Source organism: Scyliorhinus canicula, chromosome 4 (assembly GCF_902713615.1).
Source record: "Scyliorhinus canicula chromosome 4, sScyCan1.1, whole genome shotgun sequence".
In the NCBI taxonomy this organism is placed as follows: domain Eukaryota; kingdom Metazoa; phylum Chordata; class Chondrichthyes; order Carcharhiniformes; family Scyliorhinidae; genus Scyliorhinus; species Scyliorhinus canicula.
This window is the reverse complement of record NC_052149.1, coordinates 107,595,174-107,613,061: the sequence shown is the minus strand read 5'-3', so window position 1 is coordinate 107,613,061 and position 17,888 is coordinate 107,595,174. Positions and strand designations below refer to the sequence as shown.

At 44.1% G+C, this 17,888-nt stretch overlaps 1 protein-coding gene across 1 annotated transcript in view; it reads left to right on the top strand.

The window, feature by feature from the left end:
* LOC119964231 overlaps nucleotides 1–17,888 on the top strand; it is a 901,051-nt gene that overhangs the window by 13,590 nt on the left and 869,573 nt on the right. Inside the window, 15 exon segments of the mRNA XM_038793515.1 lie at nucleotides 664–738; nucleotides 1,116–1,223; nucleotides 2,594–2,701; nucleotides 3,636–3,710; nucleotides 5,577–5,684; nucleotides 7,054–7,161; nucleotides 8,546–8,606; nucleotides 8,652–8,683; nucleotides 10,073–10,210; nucleotides 11,147–11,221; nucleotides 11,596–11,748; nucleotides 12,661–12,735; nucleotides 13,110–13,262; nucleotides 14,603–14,710; nucleotides 15,648–15,722. Of these exon segments, the coding sequence (XP_038649443.1) occupies nucleotides 664–738; nucleotides 1,116–1,223; nucleotides 2,594–2,701; nucleotides 3,636–3,710; nucleotides 5,577–5,684; nucleotides 7,054–7,161; nucleotides 8,546–8,606; nucleotides 8,652–8,683; nucleotides 10,073–10,210; nucleotides 11,147–11,221; nucleotides 11,596–11,748; nucleotides 12,661–12,735; nucleotides 13,110–13,262; nucleotides 14,603–14,710; nucleotides 15,648–15,722 (1,452 nt within the window).

The following is a 17,888-nucleotide window of genomic DNA, read 5'->3' as shown; positions in this document are numbered from 1 at the left end:
ATCTGACCCTGCTTTGGTTGACAGTGTAACCCAGGGCAGCACGATCCCAAATGCAGAGACTGCCACCAGGGCCACTATCCAATTAATGATGCAGAACCAGTCCCAAGAGCTACCAGCCCAATCGAATCTCTGGTGCACTGTTTACATGACCAAGAAAAGGCTGCTGGTGATCCCTCGAGGCAGGAATTGGGCATCAGTTGGTATCGTCATTGGCACATTGGCTGCTCCCCAGTGGGATTACTGAGCTGCCTACCTTCGTCACTTTGGCAATAGCTGAATGGCAGTGGGGAGGAACCAGATGTCTCTGACAACTCCCTGCTCGATCGCCAAACTTCGCATCTCCCAGCTCATCACCAACTGTGCAGGGAATTGCAGTCCTGCAAAAACACACCTATCTAAGAACTCTTCAACGAGGAATTGGAAAATTGTTTGCCCTTCAGGCATTGTTAACTTCCAGCCTCACTGTGTTGTCCGTAAATTTCCATTGAAAGTTTTTGAAGAGAAAGAAAATCATAATCTCGTTCTACGATGCATCTTAAGCGTGATCTATTTTAACAAACTCACGTGATCAATGCTCGAAATACAGCATCTTCAGTTTGCAGGGTTTTACGTTAATGCATTTAATTTTGGCTGAAAATCTTAACAGTGCTTTTATGACTGCAGTGATGAAAACTCTGACCGTCGAAACTGCGAGAAAGATATAAATCCACGTTCTCCAGAAACCGGTGCAATTGGGAAGTACGTTTGATCCGATGTTTGACTAAATTCTGCTCCATTCCGATTACAACAATATAAATGGAAATTGCTGGTGGGCTGGCAGTGCCTGTAAAATTAAATAGCAATGAATTCATGAAGGGATATAATAGTGTAGCAAAGATCATTCCCAATCACAGCAATCATGTTACTGCCTCTCCACAGTTGCCTTATGCCTCGTGAGAAGAAAGTTTTCTGAAATAAATGTTGCATCAGTAGAGACCAAAGAAAATACAGTACAAACCAGCTGACGAAAAGGGTTGAAATATTGAATAACAGAGTCTTCAGTAATTTATTTTAGTAACGGCCATTTGTGGACGCAAGGGTTTGTTTAACGTAACTTTCTTTTTGACCAATTGCAGTTGCGAAATCTATGACAGTCCAACTGGTGAGGAAAATGGAAATTGTGTTCCTGCAGGAAAAATTGCAGCAGGAACAATTGCAGCAGGAAAAATTGCAGCAATCAGAAAGTGAGTTCAATTCTGTTTCATTGCTGACACATCAATGCAAATAGGAATTGCTTGGGAGCCCGAGGTTCCTGTTAGATTGTGATTTGATTTGATTCTTTGAATGCATCCCACGGAAGAGCAGCGAATGCCATTCCAAACCATAGCAATCACATTAATGAGACTGCTTGCTGCTTCTATTATTTGCACTGTTCCTAGAGATTAATGGGGGTTTTTAAAAACAAATTTATGAATATTTGAAGTCCTGTTAGGAGTGTTGATCTGACCCTGCTTTGGTTGACAGTGTAACCCAGGGCAGCACGATCCCAAATGCAGAGACTGCCACCAGGGCCACTATCCAATTAATGATGCAGAACCAGTCCCAAGAGCTACCAGCCCAATCGAATCTCTGGTGCACTGTTTACATGACCAAGAAAAGGCTGCTGGTGATCCCTCGAGGCAGGAATTGGGCATCAGTTGGTATCGTCATTGGCACATTGGCTGCTCCCCAGTGGGATTACTGAGCTGCCTACCTTCGTCACTTTGGCAATAGCTGAATGGCAGTGGGGAGGAACCAGATGTCTCTGACAACTCCCTGCTCGATCGCCAAACTTCGCATCTCCCAGCTCATCACCAACTGTGCAGGGAATTGCAGTCCTGCAAAAACACACCTATCTAAGAACTCTTCAACGAGGAATTGGAAAATTGTTTGCTCTTCAGGCATTGTTAACTTCCAGCCTCACTGTGTTGTCCGTAAATTTCCATTGAAAGTTTTTGAAGAGAAAGAAAATCATAATCTCGTTCTACGATGCATCTTAGCGTGATCTATTTTAACAAACTCACGTGATCAATGCTCGAAATACAGCATCTTCAGTTTGCAGGGTTTTACGTTAATGCATTTAATTTTGGCTGCAAATCTTAACAGTGCTTTTATGACTGCAGTGATGAAAACTCTGACCGTCGAATCTGCGAGAAAGATATAAATCCACGTTCTCCAGAAACCGGTGCAATTGGGAAGTACGTTTGATCCGATGTTTGACTAAATTCTGCTCCATTCCGATTACAACAATATAAATGGAAATTGCTGGTGGGCTGGCAGTGCCTGTAAAATTAAATAGCAATGAATTCATGAAGGGATATAATAGTGTAGCAAAGATCATTCCCAATCACAGCAATCATGTTACTGCCTCTCCACAGTTGCCTTATGCCTCGTGAGAAGAAAGTTTTCTGAAATAAATGTTGCATCAGTAGAGACCAAAGAAAATACAGTACAAACCAGCTGACGAAAAGGGTTGAAATATTGAATAACAGAGTCTTCAGTAATTTATTTTAGTAACGGCCATTTGTGGACGCAAGGGTTTGTTTAACGTAACTTTCTTTTTGACCAATTGCAGTTGCGAAATCTATGACAGTCCAACTGGTGAGGAAAATGGAAATTGTGTTCCTGCAGGAAAAATTGCAGCAGGAACAATTGCAGCAGGAAAAATTGCAGCAATCAGAAAGTGAGTTCAATTCTGTTTCATTGCTGACACATCAATGCAAATAGGAATTGCTTGGGAGCCCGAGGTTCCTGTTAGATTGTGATTTGATTTGATTCTTTGAATGCATCCCACGGAAGAGCAGCGAATGCCATTCCAAACCATAGCAATCACATTAATGAGACTGCTTGCTGCTTCTATTATTTGCACTGTTCCTAGAGATTAATGGGGGTTTTTAAAAACAAATTTATGAATATTTGAAGTCCTGTTAGGAGTGTTGATCTGACCCTGCTTTGGTTGACAGCGTAACCCAGGGCAGCACGATCCCAAATGCAGAGACTGCCACCAGGGCCACTATCCAATTAATGATGCAGAACCAGTCCCAAGAACTACCAGCCCAATCGAATCTCTGGTGCACTGTTTACATGACCAAGAAAAGGCTGCTGGTGATCCCTCGAGGCAGGAATTGGGCATCAGTTGGTATCGTCATTGGCACATTGGCTGCTCCCCAGTGGGATTACTGAGCTGCCTCCCTTCGTCACTTTGGCAATAGCTGAATGGCAGTGGGGAGGAACCAGATGTCTCTGACAACTCCCTGCTCGATCGCCAAACTTCGCATCTCCCAGCTCATCGCCAACTGTGCAGGAAATTGCAGTCCTGCAAAAAACACCTATCTAAGAACTCTTCAATGTGGAATTGGAAAATTGCTTGCCCTTCAGGCATTGTTTAATTCCAGCCTCACTGTGTTGTCCCGGAAATTTCCATTGAAAGTTTTTGTGGAGAAAGAAAATCACAGTATCATTCTACGATGCATCTTAAGCGTGATCTATTTTACCAAACCCAAGTGATCAATGCTCGAAATACAGCATCTTCGGTTTACAGGGTTATACTTTAATGCATTTAATTTTGGCTGCAAATACTGGCTTTAAAATGGCTTATCTGTGCTTTATGACTGCAGCGATGAAAACTCTGACAGTCAAAACTGCGAGGAAGATGGAAATCCACGTTCTCCAGAAACCGGTGCAATTGGGAAGTACGTTTGATCCGATGTTTGACTAAATTCTGCTCCATTCCGATTACAACAATATAAATGGAAATTGCTGGTGGGCTGGCAGTGCCTGTAAAATTAAATAGCAATGAATTCATGAAGGGATATAATAGTGTAGCAAAGATCATTCCCAATAACAGCAGTCATGTTACTGCCTCTCCACAGTTGCCTTATGCCTCGTGAGAAGAAAGTTTTCTGAAATAAAAGTTGCATCAGTAGAGACCAAAGAAAATACAGTACAAACCAGCTGACGAAGGGTTGAAATATTGAATAACAGAGTCTTCAGTAATTTATTTTAGTAACGGCCACTTGTGGACGCAAGGGTTTGTTTAACGTAACTTTCTTTTTGACCAATTGCAGTTGCGAAATCTATGACAGTCCAACTGGTGAGGAAAATGGAAATTGTGTTCCTGCAGGAAAAATTGCAGCAGGAACCATTGCAGCAGGAAAAATTGCAGCAATCAGAAAGTGAGTTCAATTCTGTTTCATTGCTGACACATCAATGCAAATAGGAATTGCTTGGGAGCCCGAGGTTCCTGTTAGATTGTGATTTGATTTGATTCTTTGAATGCATCCCACGGAAGAGCAGCGAATGCCATTCCAAACCATAGCAATCACATTAATGAGACTGCTTGCTGCTTCTATTATTTGCACTGTTCCTAGAGATTAATGGGGGTTTTTAAAAACAAATTTATGAATATTTGAAGTCCTGTTAGGAGTGTTGATCTGACCCTGCTTTGGTTGACAGTGTAACCCAGGGCAGCACGATCCCAAATGCAGAGACTGCCACCAGGGCCACTATCCAATTAATGATGCAGAACCAGTCGCAAGAACTACCAGCCCAATCGAATCCCTGGTGCACTGTTTACATGACCAAGAAAAGGCTGCTGGTGATCCCTCGAGGCAGGAATTGGGCATCAGTTGGTATCGTCATTGGCACATTGGCTGCTCCCCAGTGGGATTACTGAGCTGCCTACCTTCGTCACTTTGGCAATAGCTGAATGGCAGTGGGGAGGAACCAGATGTCTCTGACAACTCCCTGCTCGATCGCCAAACTTCGCATCTCCCAGCTCATCACCAACTGTGCAGGGAATTGCAGTCCTGCAAAAACACACCTATCTAAGAACTATTCAACGAGGAATTGGAAAATTGTTTGCCCTTCAGGCATTGTTAACTTCCAGCCTCACTGTGTTGTCCGTAAATTTCCATTGAAAGTTTTTGAAGAGAAAGAAAATCATAATCTCGTTCTACGATGCATCTTAAGCGTGATCTATTTTACCAAACCCAAGTGATCAATGCTCGAAATACAGCATCTTCGGTTTACAGGGTTATACTTTAATGCATTTAATTTTGGCTGCAAATACTGGCTTTAAAATGGCTTATCTGTGCTTTATGACTGCAGCGATGAAAACTCTGACCGTCAAAACTACGAGAAAGATATAAATCCACGTTCTCCAGAAACCGGTGCAATTGGGAAGTACGTTTGATCCGATGTTTGACTAAATTCTGCTCAATTCCGATTACAACAATATAAATGGAAATTGCTGGAGGGCTGGCTGTGCCTGTAAAATTAAATAGCAATGAATTCATGAAGGGATATATAGTGTAGCAAAGATCATTCCCAATCACAGCAATCATGTTACTGCCTTTCCACGGTTGCCTTATTCCTCGTGAGAAGAAAGTTTTCTGAAATAAAAGTTGCATCAGTAGAGACCAAAGAAAATACAGTACAAACCAGCTGACGAAGGGTTGAAATATTGAATAACAGAGTCTTCAGTAATTTATTTTAGTAACGGCCACTTGTGGACGCAAGGGTTTGTATAACGTAACTTTCTTTGTGACCAATTGCAGTTGCGAAAACTATGACAGTCCAACTGGTGAGGAAAATGGAAATTGTGTTCCGGCAGGAAAAATTGCAGCAGGAACAATTGCAGCAGGAAAAATTGCAGCAATCAGAAAGTGAGTTCAATTCTGTTTCATTGCTGACACATCAATGCAAATAGGAATTGCTGGAGAGCCAGAGGTTCCTGTTAGATTGTGATTTGATTTGATTCTTTGAATGCATCCCACGGAAGAGCAGCGAACGCAATTCCAAACCATTGCAATCACATTAATGAGACTACTTGCTGCTTCTATTATTTGCACTGTTCCTAGAGATTAGTGGGGGTTTTTTAAAACAAATTTATAAATATTTGAAGTCCTGTTAGGAGTGTTGATCTGACCCTGCTTTGGCTGACAGTGTAACCCAGGGCAGCCCGATGCCAGATGCAGAGACTGCCACCAGGGCCACTATCCAATTAATGATGCAGAACCAGTCCCAAGAACTACCAGCCCAATCGAATCTCTGGTGCACTGTTTGCATGACCGAGAAAAAGCTGCTGGTGATCACTCGAGGCAGGAATTGGGCATCAGTTGGTATCGTAATTGGCATATTGGCTACCCCTCAGTGGGATTACCGAGCTGTCTACCTTCGTCACTTTGGCAATTGCAGAAGGGCAGTGGGGAGGGATCAGATGCCTCTGACAACTCCTTGCTCTATCGCCAAACTTTGCACCTCCCAACTCATCACCAACTGTGCAGGGAAATGCAGTCCTGCAAAAACACACCTATCTAAGAACTCTTCAACGAGGAATTGGAAAATTGTTTGCCCTTCAGGCATTGTTAACTTCCAGCCTCACTGTGTTGTCCGTAAATTTCCATTGAAAGTTTTTGAAGAGAAAGAAAATCACAATCTCGTTCTACGATGCATCTTAAGCGTGATCTATTTTAACAAACTCACGTGATCAATGCTCGAAATACAGCATCTTCAGTTTGCAGGGTTTTACGTTAATGCATTTAATTTTGGCTGCAAATCTTAACAGTGCTTTTATGACTGCAGTGATGAAAACTCTGACCGTCGAAACTGCGAGAAAGATATAAATCCACATTCTCCAGAAACCGGTGCAATTGGGAAGTACGTTTGATCCGATGTTTGACTAAATTCTGCTCCATTCCGATTACAACAATATAAATGGAAATTGCTGGAGGGCTGGCAGTGCCTGTAAAATTAAATAGCAATGAATTCATGAAGGGATATAATAGTGTAGCAAAGATCATTCCCAATCACAGCAATCATGTTACTGCCTCTCCACAGTTTGCTTATTCCTCGTGAGAAGAAAGTTTTCTGAAATAAAAGTTGCATCAGTAGAGACCAAAGAAAATACAGTACAAACCAGCTGACGAAGGGTTGAAATATTGAATAACAGAGTCTTCAGTCATTTATTTTAGTAACGGCCACTTGTGGACGCCAGGGTTTGTTTAACGTAACTTTCTTTGTGACCAATTGCAGTTGCGAAAACTATGACAGTCCAACTGGTGAGGAAAATGAAAATTGTGTTCCTGCAGGAAAAATTGCAGAAGGAACAATTGCAGCAGGAAAAATTGCAGCAATCAGAAAGTGAGTTCAATTCTGCTTCATTGCTGACACATCAATGCAAATAGGAATTGCTTGGGAGCCAGAGGTTCCTGTTAGATTGTGATTTGATTTGATTCTTTGAATGCATCCCACGGAAGAGCAGCGAACGCCGTTCCAAACCATGGCAATCACATTAATGAGACTGCTTGCTGCTTCTATTATTTGCTCTGTTCCTTGAGATTTGTGGTTTTTAAAAAAAACAAATTTATGAATATTTGAAGTCCTGTTAGGAGTGTTGATCTGACCCTGCTTTGGCTGACAGCGGGATCCAGGGAAGCACGATGCCAAATGCAGAGACTGCCTCCGGGGCCACTATCCAATTAATGATGCAGAACCAGTCCCAAGAGCTACCAGCCCAATCGAATCTCTGGTGCACTCTTTACATGACAGAGAAAAAGCTGCTGGTGATCCCTCGAGGCAGGAATTGGTCATCAGTTGGTATAGTAATTGGCACATTGGCTACTCCCCAGTGGGTTTACCGAGCTGCCTACCTTCGTCACTTTGGCAATTGCTGAATGGCAGTGGGGAGGGATCAGATGCCTGTGACAACTCCCTGCTCTATCGCCAAACTTTGCATCTCCCAGCTCATCACCAACTGTGCAGGGAAATGCAGTCCTGCAAAAACACACCTATCTAAGAACTCTTCAACGAGGAATTGGAAAATTGCTTGCCCTTCAGGCATTGTTTAATTCAAGCCTCACTGCTGTCGCGGAAATTTTCATTGAAAGTTTTTGTAGAGAAAGAAAATCACAATCTCGTTCTATGATGCATCTTAGGCGTGATCTATTTTACCAAACTCATGTGAGCAATGCTCGAAATACAGCATCTTCAGTTTACAGAGTTATACTTTAATGCATTTAATATTGGCTGCAAATACTGGCTTTAAAATGGCTTATCTGTGCTTTGTGACCACAGTGATGAAATCTCTTGGCAGTCAAAACTGCGAGGAAAACGGAAATCTACGTTCTCCAGAAACCGGTGCGATTAGGAAGTACGTTTGATCCGATATTTGACTAAATTCTGCTCCATTCCGATATCAACAATGCGAATGGAAATTGCTGGAGGGCTGTCAGTTCCTGTTAAATTAAATTGCAATGAATTCATGACGGGATATAATAGTGTAGCAAAGATCATTCCCAATCACAGCAATCATGTTACTGCCTCTCCACATGTGCCTTATTCCTCGTGATTAGAAAGTTTTCTGAATTAAAAGTTGCATCAGTAGAGACCAAAGAAAATACAATATAAACCAGCTGATGAAGGGTTGAAATATTGAATCCCAGAGACTTCAGTAATTTCTTTTCGTAACGGCCACTTGTGGACGCAAGGGTTTGTTTAACGTAACTTTCTTTGTGACCAATTGCAGGTGCGGAAACTATGACAGTCCAACTGGTGAGGAAAATGGAAATCGTATTCCTGCAGGAACAATTGCAGCAGGAACAATTGCAGCAGGATTAATTGCAGCAGGAAAAATTGCAGCAGGAACAATTGCAGCAATCAGAAAGTAAGTTCAATTCTGCTTCAGTCCTGACACATCAATGCAAATAGGAATTGCTTGGGAGCCAGAGGTTCCTGTTAGAGTGTGATTTGATGTGATTCTTTGAATGCATCCCACAGAAGAGCAGCGAACGCCATTCCAAACCATAGCAAGCACATTAATGAGACTACATGCTGCCTCTATTATTTGCTCTGTTCCTAGAGATTAGTGGGGTTTTTTTAAACAAATTTATGAATATTTGAAGTCCTGTTAGGAGTGTTGATCTGACCCTGCTTTGGCTGACAGTGTATCCCAGGGCAGCACGATGCCAGATGCAGAGACTGCCACCAGGGCCCCTATCCAATTAATGATGCAGAACCAGTCCCAAGAGCTACCAGCCCAATCTAATCTCTGGTGCACAGTTTACATGACCGCGAAAAAGCTGCTGGTGATCCCTCGAGGCAGGAATTGGTCATCAGTTGGTATCGTAATTGGCACATTGGCTACTCCCCAGTGGGATTACCGAGCTGCCTACCTTCGTCACTTTGGCACAATTGCGGAATGGCAGTGAGGAGGGATCAGACTTGCCCCTGACAACTCCCTGCTCTATCGCCAAACTTCACATCTCGCAGCTCATCACCAACTGTGCAGGGAAATGCAGTCCTGCAAAAACACACATATCTAAGAACTCTTCAATGAGGAATTGGAAAATTGCTTGCCCTTCAGGCATTGTTTGCTTCCAACCTCACTGTGTTGTCCCGGAAATTTCCACTGAAAGTTTTTGAGGAGAAAGAAAATCACAATCTCGTTCTACGACGCATCTTAAGCGTGATCTATTTTACCAAACCCAAGTTATCAATGCTCGAAATCCAGCATCTTCAGTTTACAGGGTTATACTTTAATGTATTTAATTTTGGCTGCAAATACTTGCTTTAAAATGGCTTATCAGTGCTTTTCTGCTCGCAGCGATGAAAACTCTGACAGTCAAAACTGCGATGAAGATGGAAATCCACGTTCCCCAGAAACCGGTGCAATTAGGAAGTACGTTTGATCCGATCTTTGAATAAATTCTGCTTCATTCCAATTACAACAATGTAAATGGAAATTGCTGGAGAGCTGTCAGTTCCTGTAAAACTAAATTGCAATGAATTCATGACGGGATATAATAGCTTAGCAAAGATCATTCCCAATCACAGCAATCATGTTACTGCCTCTCTACAGTTGCCTCATTCCTTGTGATTGGAAAGTGTTCTGAATTAAAAATTGCATCAGTAGGGACCAAAGAAAATACAGTACAAACCAGCTGATGAAGGGTTGAAATATTGAATCCCAGAGTCTTCAGTAATTTCTTTTAGTAACGGCAATTTGTGGATGCAATGGTTTGTTTAACGCAACTTTCTTTGTGACCAATTGCAGGTGTGGAAACTATGACAGTCCAACTGGTGAGGAAAATGGAAATCGTATTCCTGCAGGAGTAATTACAGCAGGAATAATTGCAGCAAGAATAATTGCAGCAGGAAAAATGGCAGAAGGAAAAATTGCAGCAATCAAAAAGTAAGTTCAATTCTGCTTAATTCCTGACACATCAATGCAAATAGGAATTGCTGGAGAGCCAGAGGTTCCTGTTAGATTGTGATTTGATTTGTTTCTTTGAATGCATCCCACGGAAGAGTAGCGAACGTCATTCCAAACCATTCCAATCACATTAATGAGACTGCTTGCTGCCTCTATTATTTGCACTGTTCCTAGAGATAAGTGGGTTTTTTAAAACAGATTCATGAATATTTGAAGTCCTGTTATGAGTGTTGATCTAACCCTGCTTTGGCTGACAGCGGGACCCAGGGCAGCACGATGCCAGGTGCAGAGACTGCCACCAGGGCCACTATCCACTTAATGATGCTGAACGAGTCCCAAGAGCTACCTGCCCAATCGAATCTCTGGTGCACTGTTTACATGACCGAGTAAAAGCTGCTGGTGATCCCTCGAGGCAGGAATTAGTCATCAGTTGGTATCGTAATTGGCACATTGCCTACCCCTCAGTTGGATTACCGAGCTGCCTACCTTCGTCACTTTGGCAATTGCTGAATGGCAGTGAGGAGGGATCAGACTTGCCTCTGACAACTCCCTGCTCTATCGCCAAACTTCGCATCTCCCAGCTCATCACCAATTGTGCAGGGGAATGCAGTCCTGCAAAAACACACATATCTAAGAACTCTTCATCGAGGAATTGGAAAATTGCTTGCACTTCAGGCATTGTTTACTTCCAGCCTCACTGTGTTGTCCTGGAAATTTCCATTGAAAGTTTTTGAAGAGAAAGGAAATCACAATCTCGTTCTACGATGCATCTTAAGCGTGATCTATTTGACCAAACCCAAGTGATCAATGCTCGAAATACATCATCTTTAGTTTACAGGGTTATACTTTAATGCATTTAATTTAGTCTGCAAATACTTGCTTTAAAATGGCTTATCAGTGCATTTATGACCGCAGCGATGAAAACTCTGACAGTCAAAACTGCGAGGAAGATGGAAATCCACGTTCTCCAGAAACCGGTGCAATCAGGAAGTACGTTTAATACGATCTTTGACTAAATTCTGCTTCACTCCGATTACAACGATGCAAATGGAATTGCTGGAGAGCTGGCAGTTCTTGTAAAATTCTATCGCAACAAATACATGACGGGATATAATAGTGTAGCAAAGATCATTCCCAATCACAGCAATCATGTTACTGCCTCTCTACATTTGCCTTATTCCTCGTGATTAGAAAGTTTTCTGAATTAAAAATTTCATCAGGAGAGACCAAAGAAAATACAATATAAACCAACTGATGAAGAGTTGAAATATTGAATCACAGAGTCTTCAGTAATTTCTTTTAGTAGCGGCCATTTGTGGACGCAAGGGTTTGTTTAACGTAACATTCTTCGTGACCAATTGCAGGTGCGGAAACTATGACAGTCCAACTGGTGAGGAAAATGGAAATCGTGTTCCTTCAGGAACAATTGCAGCAGGAACTATTGCAGCGGGAATAATTGCAGCAGGAAAAATTGCAGCAGAAACATTGGCTGCAGGAAAAATTGAAGCAATCAGAAAGTAAGTTCAATTCTGCTTCATTCCTGACACATCAATGCGAATAGGAATTGCTGGAGAGCTAGAGGTTCCTGTTAGATTGTGATTTGATTTGATTCTTTGAATGCATCCCACGGAAGAGCAGCGAACGCCATTCCAAACCATAGTAATCACATTAATGAGACTGCTTGCTGCTTCTATTATTTGCGCTGTTCCTAGAGATTAGTGGGGTTTTTTAAAAACAAATTTATGAATATTTGAAGTCCTGTGAGGAGTGTTGATCTGACCCTGCTTTGGATGACAGTGTAACCCAGGGCAGCACGATGCTAGATACAGGAACTGCCACCAGGGCCACTATCCACTTAATGATGCTGAACGAGTCCCAATAGCTACCAGCGCAATCGAATCTCTGGTGCACTGTTTACATGACAGAGAAAAAGCTGCTGGTGATCCCTCGACGCAGGAATTGGTTATCAGTTGGCATCATAATTCGCACATTGGCTACCCCACAGTGGGATTACCGAGCTGCCTACCTTCATCACTTTGGCAATTGCTGAATGGCAGATGCCTCTGACAACTCCCTGCTCTATCGCCAAACTTCGCATCTCCCAGCTCATCACCAACTGTGCAGGGAAATGCAGTCCTGCAACAACACACATATCTAAGACCTCTTCAATGAGGAATTGGAAAATTGCTTGCCCTTCAGGCATTGTTTGCTTCCAGCCTCACTGTGTTGTCCCGGAAATTTCCATTGAAAGTTTTTGAAGAGAAAGAAAATCACAATCTCGTTCTACGATGCATTTTAAGCGTGATCTATTTTACCAAACCCAAGTGATCAATGCTCGAAATACAGCATCTTCAGTTTACTTTAATGCACTTAATTTTGGCTGCAAATACTTGCTTTTAACTGGCTTATCAGTTCTTTTCTGAACGCAGCGGTGAAAACTCTGACAGTCAAAACTGCGAGGAAGGTGGAAATCCACGTTCTCCAGAAACCGGTGCAATTAGGAAGTACGTTTGAAATGATCTTTGACTAAATTCTGCTTAATTCCGATTACAACAATATAAATGTAAATTGCTGGAGAGCTAGCAGTTCCTGTAAAATTCTATAGCAACAAATTCATGATGGGATATAATGTGTAACAAAGATCATTCCCAATCACAGCAATCCTGTTACTGCCTCTCTACATTTGCCTTGTTCCTCGTGATTAGAAAGTTTGCTGAATTAAAAATTGCATCAGTAGAGACCAAAGAAAATACAGTACAAACTAGCTGATGAAGGGTTGAAATATTGAATCCCAGAGTCTTTAGTAATTTATTTTCGTAACAGCCACTTGTGGACGCAAGGGTTTGTTTAACGTAACTTTCTTTGTGACCAATTGCAGGTGCGGAAACTATGACAGTCCAACTGGTGAGGAAAATGGAAATCGTGTTCCTGCAGGAACAATTGCAGCAGGAACTATTGCAGCGGGAATAATTGCAGCAGGAAAAATTGCAGCAGAAACATTGGCTGCAGGAAAAATTAGAGCAATCAGAAAGTAAGTTCAATTCTGCTTCATTCCTGACACATCAATGCAAATAGGAATTGCTGGAGAGCTAGAGGTTCCTGTTAGATTGTGATTTGATTTGATTCTTTGAATGGATCCCACGGAAGAGCAGCGAACGCCATTCCAAACCATAGCAATCACATTAATGAGACTGCTTGCTGCTTCTATTATTTGCACTGTTCCTAGAGATTAGTGGCATTTTTTAAAAACAAATTTATGAATATTTGAAGTCCTGTTAGGAGTGTTGATCTGACCCTGCTTTGGCTGACAGCGGGACCCAGGGCAGCACGATGCCAGATGCAGAGACTGCCACCAGGGCCACTATCCAATTAATGATGCAGAACCAGTCCCAAGAGCTACAAGCCCAATCAAATCTCTGGTGCACTGTTTACATGACAGAGAAAAAGCTGCTGGTGATCCCTCGAGGCAGGAATTGGTCATCAGTTGGTATCGTAATTGGCACATTGGCTACCCCTCAGTGGGATTACCGAGCTGCTTACCTTCGTCACTTTGGCAATTGCGGAAGGCTAGTGGAGAGGGATCAGACTTGCCTCTGAAAACTCCCTGCTCTTTCGCCAAACTTCACATCTCCCAGCTCATCACCAACTGTGCAGGGAAATGCAGTCCTGCAAAAGCACACATATCTAAGAACTCTTCATCGAGGAATTGGAAAATTGCTTGCCCTTCAGGCATTGTTTACTTCCAGCCTCACTGTGTTGTCCTGGAAATTTCCATTGAAAGTTTTTGAAGAGATAGAAAATCACAATCTCGTTCTACGATGCATACAAGCGTGATCTATTTGACCAAACCCACTTTAATGCATTTAATTTAGTCTGCAAATACTTGCTTTAAAATGGCTTATCAGTGCATTTATGACCGCAACGATGAAAACTCTGAGAGTCAAAACTGCGAGGAAGATGGAAATCCACGCTCTCCAGAAACTGGTGCAATCAGGAAGTACGTTTGATCCAATCTTTGACTAAATTCTGCTTCACTCCGATTGCAACAATGCAAATGGAATTGCTGGAGAGCTGGTAGTTCCTGTAAAATTCTATTGCAACAAATACATGATGGGATATAATAGTGTAGCAAAGATCATTCCCAATCACAGCAATCATGTTACTGCCTCTCTACATTTGCCTTATTCCTCGTGATTAGAAAGTTTTCTGAATTAAAAATTTCATCAGTAGAGACCAAAGAAAATACAATATAAACCAACTGATGAAGAGTTGAAATATTGAATCACAGAGTCTTCAGTAATTTCTTTTAGTAACGGCCACTTGTGGATGCAAGGGTTTGTTTAACGTAACATTCTTTGTTACCAATTGCAGGTGTGGAAACTATGACAGTCCAACTGGTGAGGAAAATGGAAATCATGTTCCTGCAGGACCAATTGCAGCAGGAACAATTGCAGCAGGAGAAATTGCAGCAGGCGGAAAGTAAGTTCAATTCTGCTTCATTGCTGACACATCAATGCAAATAGGAATTGCTGGAGAGCCAGAGGTTCCTGTTAGATTGTGATTTGATTTGATTCTTTGAATGTATCCCACGGAAGTGCAGCGCATGCCATTTCAAACCATAGCAATCACATTAATGAGACTTCTTGCTGCTTCTATTATTTGCACTGTTCCCTGAGATTAGTGGGGTTTTTTTTAAACATATTTATGAATATTTGAAATCCTGTTAGGAGTGTTGATCTGACCCTGCTTTGGCTGACAGCGGACCCAGGGCAGCACGATGCCAAATGCAGAGACTGCCACCAGGGCCACTATCCACTTAATGATGCAGAACCAGTCCAAAGAGCTACCAGCCCAATCTAATCTCTGGTGCACTGTTTACATGACCGAGAAAAAGCTGCTGGTGATCCCTCGAGGCAGGAATTAGTCATCAGTTGGTATCGTAATTGGCACATTGGCTACCCCTCAGTGGGATTACCGAGCTGCCTACCTTCGTCACTTTGGCAATTGCGGAATGGCAGTGAGGAGGGATCAGACTTGCCTCTGACAACTCCCTGCTCTATCGCCAAACTTCGCAACTCCCAGCTCATCACCAACTGTGCAGGGAAATGCAGTCCTGCAAAAATACACCTATCTAAGAACTCTTCAATGAGGAATTGGAAAATTGCTTGCCCATTTAGGCATTGTTTCCTTCCAGCCTCACTGTGTTGTCCCGGAAATTACCATTGAAAGTTTTTGAAGAGAAAGAAAATCACAATCTCGTTCTATGATGCATCTTACGCTTTATCTATTTTACCAAACCCAAGTGATCAATGCTCGAAATACAGCATCTTTAGTTTATACGATTATTCCTTAATGCATTTAATTTTGGCCGCAAAGACTTGCTTTAAAATGGCATATCTGTGCTTTATGACCACAGTGATGAAATCTCTGGCAGTCAAAACTGCGAGGAAAATGGAAATCTACGTACTCCAGAAACCGGTGCGATTAGGAAGTACGTTTGATCCGATATTTGATTAAATTCTGCTCCATTCCGATTGATGCACCATCGATTGCACGCGAGGCGAGTGATTTACCAATGTCAGGCTTTAATTAACTAGAACACAGCCTGGCGATCGTCTACAGTGGAAAAGAACGATCGTCAGGCTTCTGAGCATTTATACCTCGTTGGTAGAGGCGTGGTTAACTCAGCCTCTCGGCCAATCGGTCGAGAGGCACATGACCGACCAGGGCCAATGGTAAGCCGACGTTCTGGCCCAATGGCAAACGAGTATGCAGATCATATCATCACATTCACCCCTTACGGAGAAGGAAGGCGGGGGGGGGGGGGGGGGTAGGGTGTGAACGAGACCCGGGGGGGGGGGGGGGGGGGGGGAGAACTGATGATATGGGTAGCCGTCGGGAGAATAATTTTCTCTCCGTACCCTTGTCGAATTTGGGGGCTTGCCACTGGCCCAGACATAACAATATTTACAAAAGGAAGTCCATGGGACCGTAGAACTCTAGATGGATTCGATCAGTCGTTTGGTGGTCCTTGACGTCCTGGCCGAGCGCCGTAGTGGAGGAGGTGTCGTCGGATCGGCTGATGGTCCTGCTGATGTCCTGGAGTCCGGGAGCGATAGACTTCGAGTAGTCTCCGTCACCTGAGCTGGCCGCGGAGACGCCATGGATGAGGGATGGGGAAGCTGAGTGGGGTGCTGGGGTGAAAAAGGGGAGGGGGGGTCTGTGGTGGGGGGGGGCTGCACGCCGGCGGGTGCCAGGTCCCGGAGGGAGACCGTGTCCTGCCGACCGTCGGGGTACTCCACATACGCATACTGCGGGTTGGCGTGGAGTAACTGGACATGCTCCACCAACGGATCGGACTTGTGCACCCGCACATACTTCCGGAGCAAGATGGGTCCGGGGGTGACCAGCCACGTCGGGAGAGGGGATCCGGAGGACGACTTCCTGGGGAAAACAAGGAGACGCTCATGAGGCGTCTGATTTGTTGCAGTACAGAGGAGTGAGCGGATAGAGTGCAGTGCATCGGGGAGCACCTCTTGCCATCGGGAAATAGGGAGATTTCTAGACCGGAGGGCTAGTAGTATGGTCTTCCAGATGGTGCCATTCTCCCGCTCGACCTGTCCGTTACCCCGGGGGTTATAGCTGGTCGTCCTGCTAGAGGCGATGCCCCTGTCGAGCAGGAATTGACGCAGCTCGTCGCTCATAAATGAGGACCCCCGATCGCTGTGAATGTACGCGGGGTAGCCGAACAGTGAGAAGATGGAGAGTAGGGCCTTAATGACGGTCGATGTGGTCATGTCGGGACAGGGAATGGCGAAGGGGAAGCGGGAGTGTTCGTCGATAGCCGCCAGGAAGTAAATGTTGCGGTTGTTAGAGGGAAGGGGCCCCTTGAAGTCAATGCTAAGACGTTCGAAGGGGCGGGATGCTTTGATCAGGTGTGCGCGCTCGGGGCGGTAGAAGTGCGGTTTGCACTCGGCGCAGATGTGGCAGTCACGGGTTACTGACCTGACTTCCTCGATGGAGTAGGGCAGGTTGCGGGCCTTAATGAAGTGGTGTAGGCGGGTCACCCCTGGATGGCAGAGGTCTGCGTGGAGGGAGCGGAGGCGGTCTATCTGCGCGCTGGCGCAGGTACCGCGGGACAGGGCATCAGGAGGCTCATTGAGCTTCCCAGGACGATACAAGATATCATAGTTGTACGTGGACAACTCGATCCGCCACCGTAAAATCTTGTCATTTTTGATCTTGCCCCTTTGTGCATTATCAAACATGAAGGCTACTGACCGTTGGTCTGTGAGGAGGGTAAACCTCCTGCCGGCCAAATAGTGCCTCCAATGTCGCACGGCTTCGACTATGGCCTGGGCTTCCTTTTCCACAGATGGGTGGCGGAGTTCGGAAGCCTGGAGAGTTCTGGAGAAGAAGGCCACGGGTCTGCCCGCTTGGTTCAGGGTGGCCGCCAGAGCTACTTCTGAAGCGTCGCTCTCGACCTGGAAGGGGAGGGCCTCGTCGATGGCACGCATCGTGGCCTTTGCGATGTCCGCTTTGATGCGGCTAAAGGCCTGGCAGGCCTCCGTCGACGGCGGGAAGGTCGTGGTTTGCATGAGGGGACGGGCCTTGTCCGCGTAGTTGGGAACCCATTGGGCGTAGTATGCGAAAAACC